A 16137-nucleotide genomic window follows, 5' to 3' on the forward strand; every position below is an offset into this window, starting at 1 on the left:
ACAATACCAGGCCACATGCCCCCAAAGCACCTTGTCCCCATGTTGATAGGGACAAGGGCCTCTTTCCCACAACCCTGGGCTGTGGTTGTGGGGGTCTGCGAGTTGGGGCTTATCGGAATCTAGAAGCCCCCTCTAACAAGGGGGCCCCCAGATCCAACCCCTCCCCACTATGTAAATGGGTATCGGTAACATCGTACCCCTACCCATTCACCAAAAAAGTGTCCAAAAAAATAAACACAAACGACAGTTTTTGACAAGTCCTTTGTTTAAAAATAAAAATAAAATATAATGTCCCTCAATGTAAATCCACGGTCAATCACGACGCTCGCTGCACCCGAAAAAAAGAAAAAAATTTGAAGACACTTCCACCTCTTCAGAGGCTACCCATCGTATACCGCTCTTGAGCTCTGACAGCTCTTTTATAGGCAAGGGACGGGGCCACCCGGTTACGTCACCCGGTGGTACCACCCCCGTCTGACATCACATGACATCATGTGACGTAAGAAGGGGGTGGTGCCACCGGGTGGCCCCACCCCTTGCCTATAAAAGAGCTGTCGAAGCTCAAGAACATCATTCAGCGGGATGCCTCAGAAGAGGCAGAAATGTTTTTAAATTGGTTTCTATTTTTCGGGTACAGCGAGCGTCATGATGGATTTACATAGAGGGACACTTTTTTTTTTTTTTTGAATAAAGGACTTATCAAAAACTGTCTTATGTGTTAATTTTTTTTGTACACTTTTTTGGTGAATGGGTATGGGTACGATGTACCTGATACCCATTCACATAGGGGGCCGGGATCTGTGGCCTAATTGTTAAAGGGGACTTCCAGATTCTGATAAGCCCCCACCAGCAGACCCCCACAATCACAGCCCAGGGTTGTCGGAAAGAGGCCCTTGTCCCCATCAACATGGGGACAAGGTGCTTTGGGGGCACCATGTTGAGGGCAAGCGGCCTGGTATGGTTCAGGAGAGGGGGAGCGCTGACTCGTCCCCCCTCCATCCTGGCCTGCCAGGCTGCATGCTCGGATAAGGGTCTGCTATGGATTTTGGGGGGGACCCCATGCCGCTTTTTTTTTTCAAAATTTTGGCGTGGTGTTCTCCTTAAAATCTATACCAAACTCAAAGGGCCTGGTAAAGATTTTGGGGGGGGGGGGGACCCAATGCCGTCTTTTTTTTTTTTTAAATTCTGTCATAGGGTTCCCCTTAACCACTTAAATACAGGGCACTTTCACCCCCTTCCTGCCTAAACGAATTTTCAGCTTTCAGTGCTCATTGGCATCTATGATAAATGTTGGTCTGCTTGGCATGGCACTGCTCCCTGCCTTTAACATTGGTGTCTATAGGAAATATTGGCAGGGACACAAAACCTGGGGAGCATGGAGCGGGGACCCAGGACTACAACATATCTATACATTTTAAAAGTGGGGTATGCCTGTACACTACACTGACTGCACTAAACTAACTCAACACACAATCCACTAACTACCTGCCTAGTCTCTATTGTAACACACTATACACGGCTTCCGTGTAAGCAGCAGCCTTATATAGTGTGGTGGGTGGACTAAGCCCCTGAGCCATGATTGGCTCAAGGCACCCTGACTTTGGGCAATCATGGCTCTGACAGGACATTGTGCTGTGATTTGCCAAAGCATACAGGACAGGTGCATGCTTTGGCCAATCACAAACACTTAATGCACTGCATTTGCGCAGTGTATTATGGGGCGCTCATCGGTGGGTGAACTTCCTGCCAAGCGCCCTGGGTGTTCGTGTGTTTAGCGAACACAAGAACACTCGCTGTTCGAGTCAAACTTACATTCAACTTGAACATCAAGCCCATCTCTACTCAACACACAGTCATTATTGTCGAAAACCGCTGGCAACAAAAGTGAGTACACCCTTAACCCTCTTAGACATGGAATTCACCAAAGCTACACAGGTTGCCACTGGAGTGCTCTTCCACTCCTCCATGATGACGTCACGGAACTGGTGGATGTTTGAGACCTTACGTTCCTCCATCTTTCTGTTTATAAATCTAACACTAACGAGTCACATGACACCAGGGAGGGAACCTAGCTAATTGGGCCCAATTCGAACACTGTTACTTAAGGGTGTACTCAGTTTTATTGCCAGCAGTTTAGACATTAATGGCTGTGTGTTGAGTTATTTTGAGGGGACAGCAAATGTACACTGTTATACAAGCTGTACACTCACTACTTTACATTGTAGCAAAGTGTCATTTCTTCAGTGTTGTCACATTAAAAGATGGAATAAAATATTTAAAAATGTGAGGGGTGTACTCACTTTTGTGAGATACTTTTTATTGATGCTACTAATACAATAATGCTGGGCAATTATTATTGCAAAAATGGATACTAATGCTGGGGGTTATTATTGGAGAAACTGACACTGGTGCTGGGGGTTATTATTACTGCTACTGACACCAATGCTAGGAGTTTATTATTGCAAAAACTGGCACCGGTGCAGGGGCTTATTATTGTGCAAACTGACACTGATGCTGGAGATTATTATGATAAAAATTGCCATTTATTATTAGGGATTATTAGTGCTTAAACTGACATCAAGGTTGTGGGGTTTCATTGCAGAAACTGGCCAGAACTTTTTTTAATTGTAGAAATTTATTTTGGAAAGGGATATGTAATGCACTTCTGAACTCTTCAATCTTCAATCTTTTCGTAGTGCACTCCTGAACCCTGAAATCTGTACGTAATGCACTCCTGAACTCTGCACACCTGAACCCTGCACTCTGCACATAGCGCACTCCTAAACTCTGCACTCCTAAGCCCTGCAATCTGCACTCCTGAACCCTGCACTCTGCATGTAGTGCAGTCCTGAACTCTGCACTCTTTATGTAGTAAACTCCTGAACTCTCCACTCCTGAAGCCTGCATTCTGTGTGAAGTGCAATCCTAAACCCTGCACTTTGTACATAGCACATTCCTGAACACTGCATCCCTGCATTCTTTAAGTAGCACACTCCTTTACTCTGCACTCTATACATAACACATTCTGCACTCCGGAACCCTACACTCTGCACATACGGCACTCCTGAACTCTGAACTCCTAAACCCTGCACTCTGCACTCCTGAACCCTGCACTCTGCACATAGCCCAGTCCTGAACTCTGCACTCTTTATTTAGTATACTCCTGAACTCTCCCCTCCTGAAGCCTGCATTCTGTGTGAAGTGCAATCCTGAACCCTGCACTTTGTACGTAGCACATCCCTGAACACTGCATCACTGCATTCTTTAAGTAGCACACTCCTTTACTCTTCACTCTATACATAACACATTACTGAATGCTGCACTCCTGTACCCTGCACTCTGTACATAGCACACCTGGCATTTAATGCCTCTCCTACTGTTAGTGCAGTTTAGACAGACCCCCCAGGTAAGGGGTGCGTTTGCGTATCTGCACTTTTGTTTCTGAGAAAAAAAAGCCCTGGATTTATTTCACATACATTAAAATACATTTAATGATGAAGAGAAGACATAACATACCTGAAATTGATAATTATGGAAGCGAGTTCTGTTATCTGAAGACAAAAGCATGTTGTGTAAAGCACGAGCCAAACAATTCACCGATGTATACACTCGATCAGTTAGACCCGGACTTCTAAAACTAATGAAATCTGTTACCTTCTCTGTTCCAGAACAGTTGTGAAGAGAATGTTTATATGCCTTGATATACATTTTGTTGCGCAATACATCTGCTAGTGAGCACCTTGATAATAATAACCATATATGTCCCAGTAATGTGTCTTCAGGATGATTTATGACCTGAAAACTGTCATAGAAACTCTTCATATCTGGAACAGGCAGTAGTGAAGGTTCCACAGCCAAACTACCATTAAATGCTTCTCTGTAATGTTCCAAAAGAAAAATGTTTGAGGCAAACGTTGGGCTCAATATAAAAGTCTTGTCATGGAGCACATTCTTAATTTCTGCTAAAAGATCGGCCATAAATGAAGAAAAACTCCCACAAAGAATTATAACCCGAGCAGACGACTTTCCAATAATGTGAATGCTATTTTTATGAAATTCCTCTGTAGCACTTAATACATCCACCTTAATCTTTATCATGTAGGCAACACATATGTCCTTCAGAGTTAAATATTGTGTAAAAAGTTGGGTTTCCTCATTACCACTGTCATCATCAGAAGATATAATTCCAACCCATTTCCAACCAAAGAACTGAACTAGACTAGAAATTGCAGTATAAATGATCTGATCACCTTGAACTGTCCGGAAGAATGTTGGAAAGATATTTCTGTGACTCAGGACATAACTGGTTGCACTGTAACTGATCTATACAATAAAAATTAATATATATATATTGTGAGTTTTATTTTTTATTTTATTTTTTGGACCTGTATGAAAAACAAAAATTATAAATGTGTATTTTCTCCAACATATGTTGTGTTATTAGTTTTGACTTCAATAAAGATTAACCTTCAGTTGAACAATAAATTACATTATAAATGTCCTGAGCACATTTCATGGTACACATAATCTCAGGGATGGTTCTTCCAGTTGTCTAAAAATGGGTGCCAGTCACTTTAAGCTTGTTTAATCGCAATTAGAGCTGCACGATTCTGGCCAAAATGAGAATCACGATTTTTTAGCTTGGAATAAAGATCACGATTCTCTCACGATTCTCTGTGTAACAAAAAAAAAATTGGGATAACTTTACTGTTACGTTTTTTTTTTTTATTCATTAAAGTCTATTAATTGCATTTGAAAGACTGCTGCGCAAATACAGTGTGACATAAAATATTACAACAATCACCATTTTATTCTGTCGGGTCTCTGCTAAAAAAATATATAACATGTTTGGGGGTTCTAAGTACTTTTCTAGCAAAAAAAACAGATTTTAACTTGCAAGCAACAAGTGTCAGAAAAAGGTCTAGTCTTTAAGAGGTTAAACTTTCTTTCTCCCTGGCAGAGGGAAGGAAAAGATACAATGTAATCATTTTGTTTATAGTTACTGGGAGACTTAATGCTGATAGGCGTTTGCCGCAGGGCTTTTTTTTTTCCACAGCTGTTCTCTCTGCTTCCTCAGCTATGCAAAGAATCGAGCATATGTCAGGTTTAGATCGTCAGGGGGGGTGAATCGAGATTGTGATTTTCATACAATTAATCGTGCAGCTCTAATCTCAATAGTAGAAAACTATAAGGAGTGTAGCCCTCTTTTGGGGGGTTATGAGAAATGGCCTTCCCCAAACAGGATATTATGATAAACCTGTAGGTAAATAGGAGAACCAGAACCTATGCTAAGTGGAAGAGTGGGTTTGATAATAATGTTGGCAGTACCTCCGCTTATGACACGGCCTCTGTGAAAAGAGGGGATTCCTTTCCTGGAAAATAACCAGTAATTTAATCAAAGTAATTGGGAGCAAAGCAACTACAGCAAATAGCATATAACAATAACCATAAGTATATTCAGTAGATGCACACAAGTATGAAAATAATACAAGCTTTCAATAAGAAAAGATTATTAATGGTACATACATCCAATGTACAAACACGTACTATCACCTCGGTCCACTGAGGGTATTGATGCAATTGTGCACAGATACCCGGGTATATATAGTTATTAAAATTGATACCTCCAGATAAATATCAAAGCAAAGTTCAGTTGCTGACTCCCTCTAGGCAAGTGTGCCCTTATTTTATGCACTGCTATGTGTACTCCAACTTGGAGACTCTTAAACTACAGGCCTGTATTTAGGCCTGCACTATACAGACAAGCCTTGATGTGGGCACTGCGGCTTCTACAAATATTTGCAAATGTGTGCAACTAAACCCTCTGTTTTTAACCTTAATTGTTAGACAGGTTCAATTTGGTTTGTTCAAGGCTAGCTGGTAAGTGTGCTGGAAAAAATGTTTGTTTGTTCGTGATATGATGGTTACTGGTATGACGTATTGTGAAAATCAGGATGCTGGTATGGATTATGGTGGTGATCAGAACGCCTGTATGGTAAATGGCAGTGATCAGGATGCTGGTATGGTGTATGGCGGTATTCGGGAATCTGATATGGGATATGGCAATGATCAGGGCAGTGGTATGGGATATGGTTTTGTTGAGAACACTGGTATGGCATATGGTGGTGATTAGAGATGGCCAGAACACCCCCCTGTCCTGTTCGCATCAGGACTCTTGAACAGTGGGGTGTTCGGCCCAGCTCCAATTACCACCATATGCCATATCAGGGCCCTGATCACCTCCATACACCATACCAGCATCCTGATCACAGCAATATGTCATACCAGCATTCTAATCACCACCATAATCAATACTAGCATCTTCATCACCGCTTTGCCTCATACCAGCATTCTGATCACTGCCATACACCATACCAGTGTCCTGATCACTGCCATATTCCATACCAGCATCTTCATTAACGCCATACTTAATACCAGCATCCTAATTGCCGCCGTACCCCATATCAGTGTCTTGATCATTACCATACCAATGTCCTGATCACTGCCATACCAGTGTCCTAATATAAGGATACATAGTAGTTTGTTGGGCTTTACATGTACCTCCTTGCATATAATAAACAATGACCACTTTTAAGAACCAATTTTACATATCTTTATTCAAAATGTTTTGCACAGTATGTTAAAAAAAAAAAGTTTGTTTTAAAAACAATTTGTATCATTGGTTTATCCAGGATGATATTATCCTGGTCTTGGGATCTAATTTTTAGTAGCCAACGCATTTCGTCAGAGCCACGGATCCCAAAACATACTGTAATAATATACACAAAGAAATTACAAATGAGAAAATTGGTATTTTACTGCAAATCACATCATATCAAATCTCAAACACACTTGACAAATAAAGTTTAGAAAAATTATATCCACTACAAAAATTCACCAGAAAAGTATCATATGTAATTCATTATTAGTATAATACAGTTGATGTTATTTGTTATGAAAAAAAAATTATAATGAAAAATATCACAAAAAAATATATCACAAAGAGATATATACATACTGTATATACATGCATACTCATATATATACATACTGTATGTATTTATGTGTATATGCACACATATATTATTGAAGTCAGGACTTATTTCTTCCTCTGATTCTGTCAAAACCATTCTCTAGTCTGCTTGAGTCTATTTTACATTTGCTTCCTGGTTGGATTGGGTTGTTTGATTCAAATTGATCAAGGTTACGTGAAGGACAAAAGTTGAGGCTTAGTCATAATACTTCTAATTCGGTGGAAATGAAGGTGTAACGGATTAAATTAATAACATCAAAAGTACGTGACTTTGTTATGTCGGACGGACCACATACTGGTTTATGTTGCTATGTGCTGAAGTGTTGTGTGATTGTTGTGTCATGATTGCCTTTTCTTGGGAGGTTGGTGTCCGAAAATAAGAGGGTTTGGGATGTTTTGGAGTGGCACCTGTGTCTAGATGTGTGGGATATGTTCTACCACCATGTTCACCAGGTGCGAGACTGTTGTCTTTCCTATCTGAGGGCGGGGAAGTTTTGTGTTTCTGTGCCTGTGTTCGATTTTTGACTGTATCACTACATGCACCTTCACCTTTACCTGACCTGGAGCTTTTCTTTGATCCTTGGTGTGTTCTACTGTTTGTTGATATGTAAGAAGAAGAAGCAGTTGATGTGTCAGATACATCAGATACAGTTTCCATCACCAGGTATTCTACTTCTATTAAAAATCTCTCTTTTAAGAACGTTCCAACGGTAAGCTCGCCCTAGCTTGAAAGCTACTGTGTCCTTAGCAAATTTTTTATCTTTATTCGGAACTATTTAATGTAGTTTTCATTAAACTGCTTCATTTCCTCTTCAGATTTTTGTAAGAAGCAGTCTATTGATATTTTCCCAATTTGCTTTAAATTTCCCCTATTTCTATATCAAGTTTCGTATTTTCTGATTCATAGTGTTCCTTCAACATTTTTAACATATTAAGTGAACAGGTGGTTAAATTGTCTTCCCACTGAGTTTTAAAGTGATTGATGGATTTCTGAGAGTAGGAAACACCTGAATTCCCAGACCCAGGGGAATTACCTCACTTTCAATATAGGATTGAAAAAAGTGGCTATGCCAATAAAATCTTGGTTTATGCTCCAAAAGTTTCCTGAAGTGGGTAAATAATGCTGAGACCTCATTGGCCTCAACATTCTCATCTAAGGCACTGGTTTTTATTTTTTGCATCTGATCCATCCACCAACACATTTCCACAGTAATCTGTCATATATAAGTGGTGCGCTTATTTGCAAAGAAACCATTTTTCTATACATAGAATTATATAGATATCAGTTCTAGGGACAACTACCCACATTCACATCCATATATTTACTATAGAAAAATAAAAGCAGAGAAAGGATAGGGGGAAACAAAATAGACCTTCCCACATCCCTCCTCAGATAATTGGACTTTAGAGGATGTGGAGTTGATGTACACCGTACCTAATGGCACTTTTACACTGCAAGTACCGGCTCGGCTCTACTCGGCCCTGCTTGGCCCGGTTTGCTTTTCCACTGCTGGTAACGCATTGTACGGTGTTGGAACGGTTCGGTATGGTTTAGTATGGTTTGCTTTTCCACTAAAGTAGTACTAAAGTTAAGTGGGTGGGATAGCAACGATTCTCTGACCATTCAGTGGCTAGTAGTGACTGCATGCAAAGGATTGTGGGATATGGTACCGGTATGGTACCTTTTGGAACCACAACCAAGGTGGTACTGTTTTAGAGAGCCGTACTGTTCGGTTCCATGTAGTGGAAAAGCGCCGCCGTACCGTACCTTACCGAACCGTTCCTACACCGTACCATGCAGTAGAAAATCGCCATAAGACAATAGACTATTCCAAGTCTGGTTGGAACCTTCACCTGCTCTATTGTTTTAGGCACAGTCCAGTGTACATCAAACCCACCCCCAGCCTGTGATCAATACACTGTCAGGTGGATTCATGGCTGCTGTATTATGCTGTTACCTGCATTCCGTCAAGGCTCAAAAAATCAAAAAATCAAAAGCTCTCTATGGTGTAAAGTGGTGAGCACATTTATGATTATCTTCACAAATGAATGTTGGTTTTTCATGATATGATAATTATGTATTGTATGGCTCATGTTATTTCATGGTTTATTTTTCTTACGTTTGTAGAAACAATTTAGTCATCATTGATGGTCCCTGTCGAAGCAATTGTTGAACAGTATGTTCCGCAAAAAGCGGTGAACCGCCTAAATATGTTTCCCAACAAACTAAGCAATCATAGTTTGTACTGAAACAGATGTTTCCTTTTTCTTTTTCCTTCTATGTTCAATTTTTTGAGAAGTTTTAACTTTTTATAATGAATAAATTTGGTCTTTTATCACAATGAACTTTCGTTGAAGTGCTCATCAATATGTGACAACTCCACATCCTCTAAAGTCCAATTATCTGAGCAGGGATATGGGAAGGTCTCTTTTGTTTCCCCCTATCCTTTCCCTGCTTTATTACCCTTTTCTATAGTAAGCAGTTAGTCACATACAGTATCTCACAAAAGTGAGTACACCCCTCACATTTTTGTAAATATTTTATTCTATCTTTTCATGTGACAACACTGAAGAAATGACACTTTGCTACAATGTAAAGTAGTGATTGTACAGCTTGTATAACAGTGTAAATTTGCTGTCCCCTCAAAATAACTCAACACACAGCCATTAATGTACAAAGAGCAAATGACTCCTGCGCTTAAGGGGTGGCCTTGCGGCTGGTATCCGGAAAATGCGATTCAGGTCAAATTGTAGTAAATTCAGGCTGTGCTGCCACTCTCAACGGGTCGTGGTAACCCAAAGAAGATACTGGAAAAGAGAAATGGACAGAGGGCGCACCAGCCTAGCGCATTATCTTTAAAACAATTTATTGTGATAGACATGTATACACATTATACTCACAAAACGATTATGAAACACGGACAATAAGCAATGAGGGACCACCAGGGGTCTCCACTGGGCATCCTCAGCTGCCGCAGGCCGTGGAAGGATGTAGACCTCCAAAAAACCTCTTACGCGTTTCGGGTGTTCCCCCTTCATCAGAGCTAGTTGGGGGAATGAGTGAAAGGGCTTTTGTATATTCCAAAAGGTCACATGATCAAGTCCCACAGCTCCACCCTTTGTGGGTGGGTCAAGAACAATATAAATGTAAAGACGTATATTACTAGTGACAATAAAAGCATAAGCATATAAATATATATAAAACCAATGCATATGCAAAGAAATCAATAAAAGATGATTACCACAATACATGACAATATGACCATGGAAGAGCCAGCCATGCAGAGTTGCCTGACATGGAACAATTGCTTATTGCCCGTGTTTCATAATCGTTTTGTGAGTATAATGTGTATACATGTCTATCACAATAAATTGTTTTAAAGATAATGCGCTAGGCTGGTGCGCCCTCTGTCCATTTCTCTCTTACACAGCCATTAATGTCCCAACTGCTGGCAACTAAAGAGAGTACACCCCTAAGTGAAAATGTCCAAATTGGGCCCAATTAGCCATTTCCCCTCCCCGATATCATGTGTCTCGTTAGTGTTAGAAGGTCTCAGGTGTGAATGGGGAGCAGGTATGTTGAATTTGATGTTATCGCTCTCAGCGGGATCCAGCAGGATTGTTGCAGAACATCAAAGGATAGTTGGTGGTGCCTTTAAGAGGGATAGTGCGGTTTGTCTTACAATGGATTTCACTACAGAGTCAGTCAGTGTGGCACAAAGGATTAATATTCCATTCACCAACAGCACAGTATTTGTAGCAGCAGGTCTCCTTCGGGGATGGACGGGGGCCCCCTTTAAGATGAAACAATTCCAGGTGTACCTCTGCAGTATTCAGGTGGCAGTACCTCTGCAATACAGCAACAGCCTTTAGGCCCCTTTCACACATACAGTCCGTTCAGTTCATCAGTTCAGTCACGTCAAATGTATCAGTTTTTCATCCGTTTTTCATCAGTTTTTCATCCGTTTTTCGTCAGTTGTCATCAGTTTTTCATCCGTTTTTCGTCAGTTGTTATCCGTTTTTCATCCGTTGTCGTCCGTTTTTCATCCGTTGTCATCAGTTGACATCAGTTTTTCATCCGTTGTCATCCGTTGACATCAGTTTTTCATCCGTTGTCATCAGTTGACATCCGTTTTTCGTCCGATCCGTTTTTTTGACGGATGAAAAATAGGGCATTCATCCGTTCAAAAAAACGGACATTGACGGAAGTGGATGAAAACGGATGTTAACTGATGATCATCCTTTGTCATCCGTTTTTACATAGAGATGCATTGATGTCCGTTTTTCATCCGTCAACGGATGGATGAAAAACGGACAAACGGACAGCATGTGTGAAAGGGGCCTTAGATAGACTCAGCAGAAATCAGCAGGTCTGGGTCTCCACCACTAGGTGAGATGGATGCCGAGTTCTCTTGGCAGATGGCAGCAGCTTCACCAGTTCTCCAGAATTGAAAGGCACTGTCTCTACAATAAAGCACAGTCTTTTCATTGATCTTTCCCCCTGTTTCTCTCCCAGACAGGGTCTGCACTTCCTCATGCACCAGTCTCCTTTCTCCTCTGGCTTCCCAGGTTTTCTCATTTATATAACCCCTCCAATACCAAAAGCAGGCTGGTCTTAGAAGTCCTTTTGGGTCGGTTTAACATTGGAGTTCTTTCTGGCTGGAACCACAACTCCCAAAATGCAATCCTCTTAATTGTTGATGATTAATGCAAGTTCATAAAGCTCCATCTTGTGGCAGAAAAAAGGAACTTCTTGCAATAAAGATTAACTATGATAATGTATTAGTAAACCTGCACATTTCAGTAACAATGAGCATTGTTACAGAGACATACTATGTGTGAGGTTATTGCTTTGGAGATTAAGAGCAGGCTGATTCAGATCTCTGTATTTGAGATCAAATTGTTTGGGTAAGAGGCCATCTGCTTTTATTTAGGAGCACCTTTTCCACTGGAGCACTTTTTGAATATTTCCAAGAACTTTATTCCGTTGATAATTTATATATGGACTTTATATATTAATTGTTTTCCACTTTGGATGTTTACTGCACTTGGCACAGTATTTTCAGCACTTGCACTATATATATATATATGTGTTAGGATCTATACTGGTATGGACTGGGTAATGTGTTGGGATCCATACTGGTATGGACTGGGTAATGTGTTAGGATCTATACTGGTATGGACTGGGTAATGTGTTGGGATCTATACTGGTATGGACTGGGTAATGTGTTAGGATCTATGCCAGTATGGACTGGGTAATGTGTTAGGAAGGAAAGGATGCCACATTGTTTGATGGAAATGAAAATGATCAAACTACAGAGGGCTGAATTCAAAGACACCCCAAAATCAAAGAGAAAAAAATGATGCAGCAGGCTAGTCCATTTTTCTGAAATTTCATTGCAGCAACTCAAAATGGTACTCAGTAGTTTGTATGGCCCCCACGTGCTTGTATACATGCCTGACAACTTTAGGGCATGCTTTTAATGAGACGACGGATGGTGTCCTTGGGTATTTCCTCCCAGATCTGGACTAGGGCATCACTGAGCTCCAGAACAGACTGAGGTGCAACCTGGCAACATTGGATGGACCAAAACATAAATGTCCCAGAGGTGTTCTATTGGATTTAGGTCAGGCGAGCGTGGGGGCCATTTAATGGTATCAATTCCTTTGTCCCCCAGGAACTGGCTGCATACTCTTGCCACATGAGGCCGGGCATTTTTGTGCACCAGGAGGAACCCAGGACCCACTGCACCAGTGCAGGGTCTGACAATGGGTCCAAGGATTTCCTCCCGATACCTAATGGCAGTTAGGGTGCCATTGTCTAGCCTGTAGAGGTCTGTGCGTCCCTCCATAGATACTGTATACCTCCCCAGACCATTACTGATCCACCAACAAACCTGTCATGCTGAACGATGTTACAGGCAGCATAGCATTTTCCTCAGCTTCTCCAGATCCTTTCACGTCTGTCACATGTGCTCAGGGTGAACCTGCTCTCATCTGTGAAAAGCACAGGGTGCCAGTGGTGGACTTGCCAATTCTGGTGTTTAATGGCAAATGTCAATAGAGCTCTACAGTGCTGGGCAGTGAGCACAGGGCCCACTAGAGGACATCGGGCCTTCAAGCTACCCTCATGAAGGCTGTTTCTGATTGTTTGGTCAAAGACATTCACACCACTGGCCTGCTGGAGATCATTTTGTAGGGCTCTGGCAGTGTTCATCCTGTTCCTCCTTGCAAAAAGGAGCAGATACCGTTCCTGCTGATGGGTTAAGGATCTTCTACGGCCCTGTCCAGCTCTTCTAGAGTACATATGGGTGTGATTCTCTAAACAGTTCGAAATGAATACATAGGTTTGCCAACATCCCATAAGAGAGAGAGAGAGGGAAGGAGAAGCACCTGCGGAAGCGCTGCCCAAGACATCCAAACCAAACAGACCTCAGGTTTCTCACCTGGTGGGGAGATCCTGACTTGGTACTAGCATGCAGCAAAAACCATCTCCACCATCATGAGCTCTGGTGAATACTGGCTGGTACTTGGAGTCTGCACCCCAGGTGAGCCTGTGTCATTCGCCAGGGTGACCTGCTGCTCCAATTATCCAGCTGGTTGGTGGAAACCTCTCTACTGCTATAGCTATTGATCTCTGGGCCTGCCCCCTGACCTTGACAACTTGTCACTTGTGCTGTTTCATTAACAAATCACTATACATGAGCACATGGTGGTTTTCAAGACTGTGGTTTAACCCTATGGTGTTGGAATCTTTCTACATTCATTCCTGAACCCTAGCACCTGGCCTCACGGACTTTTATGGACTTTGTTCAGTCTTTCTTCTGATGCATTTATTTGTTTAGAAGTGTTTGGCGCTGTACCTTTTTATTTCATTAACAAATCACCTTTATTTTCACTTAGTTTGGAGTCTGCTGTTCTCAGTGCAGGTCTACACATCTGGTCACATCAGCTCTACAGGATACCAGCCCTTGGTACCCTAACAACTTATACCACCTCAGCATCTCTCTTGTCTGTTCTTTGGCAACATAATGACTCCATGAAAGTCCTGGTGACATAATAGCTCCACAATACTCAGTGACATAAATTATTTTTTAATAACATTAGAAAGCCATCTCTTCACTCAAATCTTGCCATCCGGTTATTCCACCACTTTTCAGTAGAGAAACATTTCCTCATAGTAAAATGTTAGTTTTAATCAATGATAATAAAACAAGAGTTAGAAATATAATTTCCATACCTGAGTGTATCTATACAGGGCCAGTATATGTGCTATGCTCACTGTGGTTATAGAACTTTGATCCCCAATAAAACCAGCTAACTTCTTGTGATTCCTACAGGAATAATTGGGCACTGTCTGTCCTGGTCCAGATAAGATCTGTAAGATGCTTTTCACAGCTTTCCTATTGTCATTACATGAATCATACATATGATATCCCAGAGTCATATTCGGTAAAATTGTTGGATCTTCATTAATTTCATTGATGGCAAAACGGATAGTCAGAAAATATTTGTAATAAAGAGGATTAGGTCTAAGGAGATAAAAATGTCTTAGTACAAAAGAAGTTATAAGAACCATGGTTAAAATGTATTGGTAAAAAAATCTATAAACATAATATGAATGCAAAGTTTTTAAATGAATGTATATCGTTTTTCTTTATATTTTATTTTTTACTTAAAATTTCAACTATTATTTTAGCTTGAACGTGAAATTATTCTCTGTACATGCCTGTTAGTAAAGACTTGACCTCTGTTAAGTTGTTGCAGCTTGCAATCGAATGTGTTCCCATATCAAAAAAAAATAAAAAAAATGTTTTTTGTTGTTTGATTATGGATCTTTAAACGTTTTTCTTTGGGGTATGGCTTTATGAGGAAATTTCTAATAAGCACCATCATTGCAGTTGTCACAGCAACTCAGAACGGAACCACTGACCCAAGAGCAACGACCTTGTGGGCATTTTCCAGCTTTATATTACAATGGTATACTGTTGATCTGTTGTGGAGTGGATTCTTAAATCTTTGTAAACTTCAGAAGGAATCCTGCTCTTTACATGTGAATAGCTGGCCTTAGGGAAAATGGCTACTACTTACTTATGTGTACCTTTGTGTTAGTGTTTATGTTTGTTGCTTTGGAAGCATCCTCGATGCTTTTGGCTAGACATGTGCATGACGAAAAAATGTGTTTTGTTTCGTTTAAATTTGTTAAAGTGGAGTTCCGGCCTCAAAATCGAAAAAAAAAATCAATTTTGGGCCATCAGCTTGATGAGTGTCACCTGAAAAAGAAATGGATGCTCCCTATTTTTTTTTTTGGTCACTTACCTTGTTATAGAAGAAAATATACTCATCTTCCTTCCACTTCCTCCCTCTGCGGCCGCGGCCCGCGCCGTCACTTCCGGTTTGCGATGACTCCTGGGAGCTCCCAGGAGTCAATGCGCCTGCACCGTCCCCACTCGTCACTTCCGGTGCAGGCGCGGCATTCCCTGCTAAACAGCTTCTGGGCATGCCCAGAAGCTATGCAGGGATGACGCGCCTGCACCGGAAGTGACGAGTGGGGCTGGTGCAGGGCATTCTGGGACTCCAACGTCACCGAAGAGGCCGCAGAAGAGGACGCACTGGCTTCAGCTGCCCACACCTGAGATGGTAGCGCTGAAGAAGAAAATTTCAAGGTAAGTATTTCTTCTAAAAGGTATGTGCGACCCGGGACAGATCAGAGGCTATACATTATGGAATGTACTAGCCCTGACTGTCCCGGGGGTATTTTTATCTAAAATTCACCCCCGAGGCCGGAACTCCGCTTTAATCGAATTATTTATTTTTGGTTAATTCGGTTAATCTGTGTTCGGAATTCGTATTTGGAATTCATATTTGGAATTCTTTTTATTTCTTTGTCTAATTTTCCTCGAATTTAATGATTTTTTTTCATTTCTAAACATTCGAATCAATATATTTTGAATCGGTCAAATTGAAAACTTTTTTTTTTACTATTAAAATGTGACAAAGTGAACAAACAAAAGAAAAATCTTCATCAAATCCTTACAATGACTCTTACCTATGGCTTAACAAAAACAGCATTATTTCTAAATGATACTCTAATAAATCACACA

The 16137-nt window shown here is 41.0% G+C and overlaps 1 protein-coding gene across 1 annotated transcript in view; it reads right to left on the minus strand.

Moving 5' to 3' along the window:
- LOC309550301 (vomeronasal type-2 receptor 26-like) overlaps window positions 1-16137 on the minus strand; it is a gene marked incomplete at both ends in the record, with an annotated part of 117672 nt that overhangs the window by 49103 nt on the left and 52432 nt on the right. The window contains 2 exons of the mRNA XM_082250703.1: window positions 3517-4323; window positions 14316-14565. Of these exons, the coding sequence (XP_082106829.1) occupies window positions 3517-4323; window positions 14316-14565 (1057 nt within the window). The remainder of the gene's footprint in view (window positions 1-3516; window positions 4324-14315; window positions 14566-16137) is intronic.

The sequence above is a fragment of the Pelophylax lessonae genome (assembly GCF_965119305.1).
Source record: "Pelophylax lessonae genome assembly, chromosome: 3".
Lineage (NCBI taxonomy): Eukaryota > Metazoa > Chordata > Amphibia > Anura > Ranidae > Pelophylax > Pelophylax lessonae.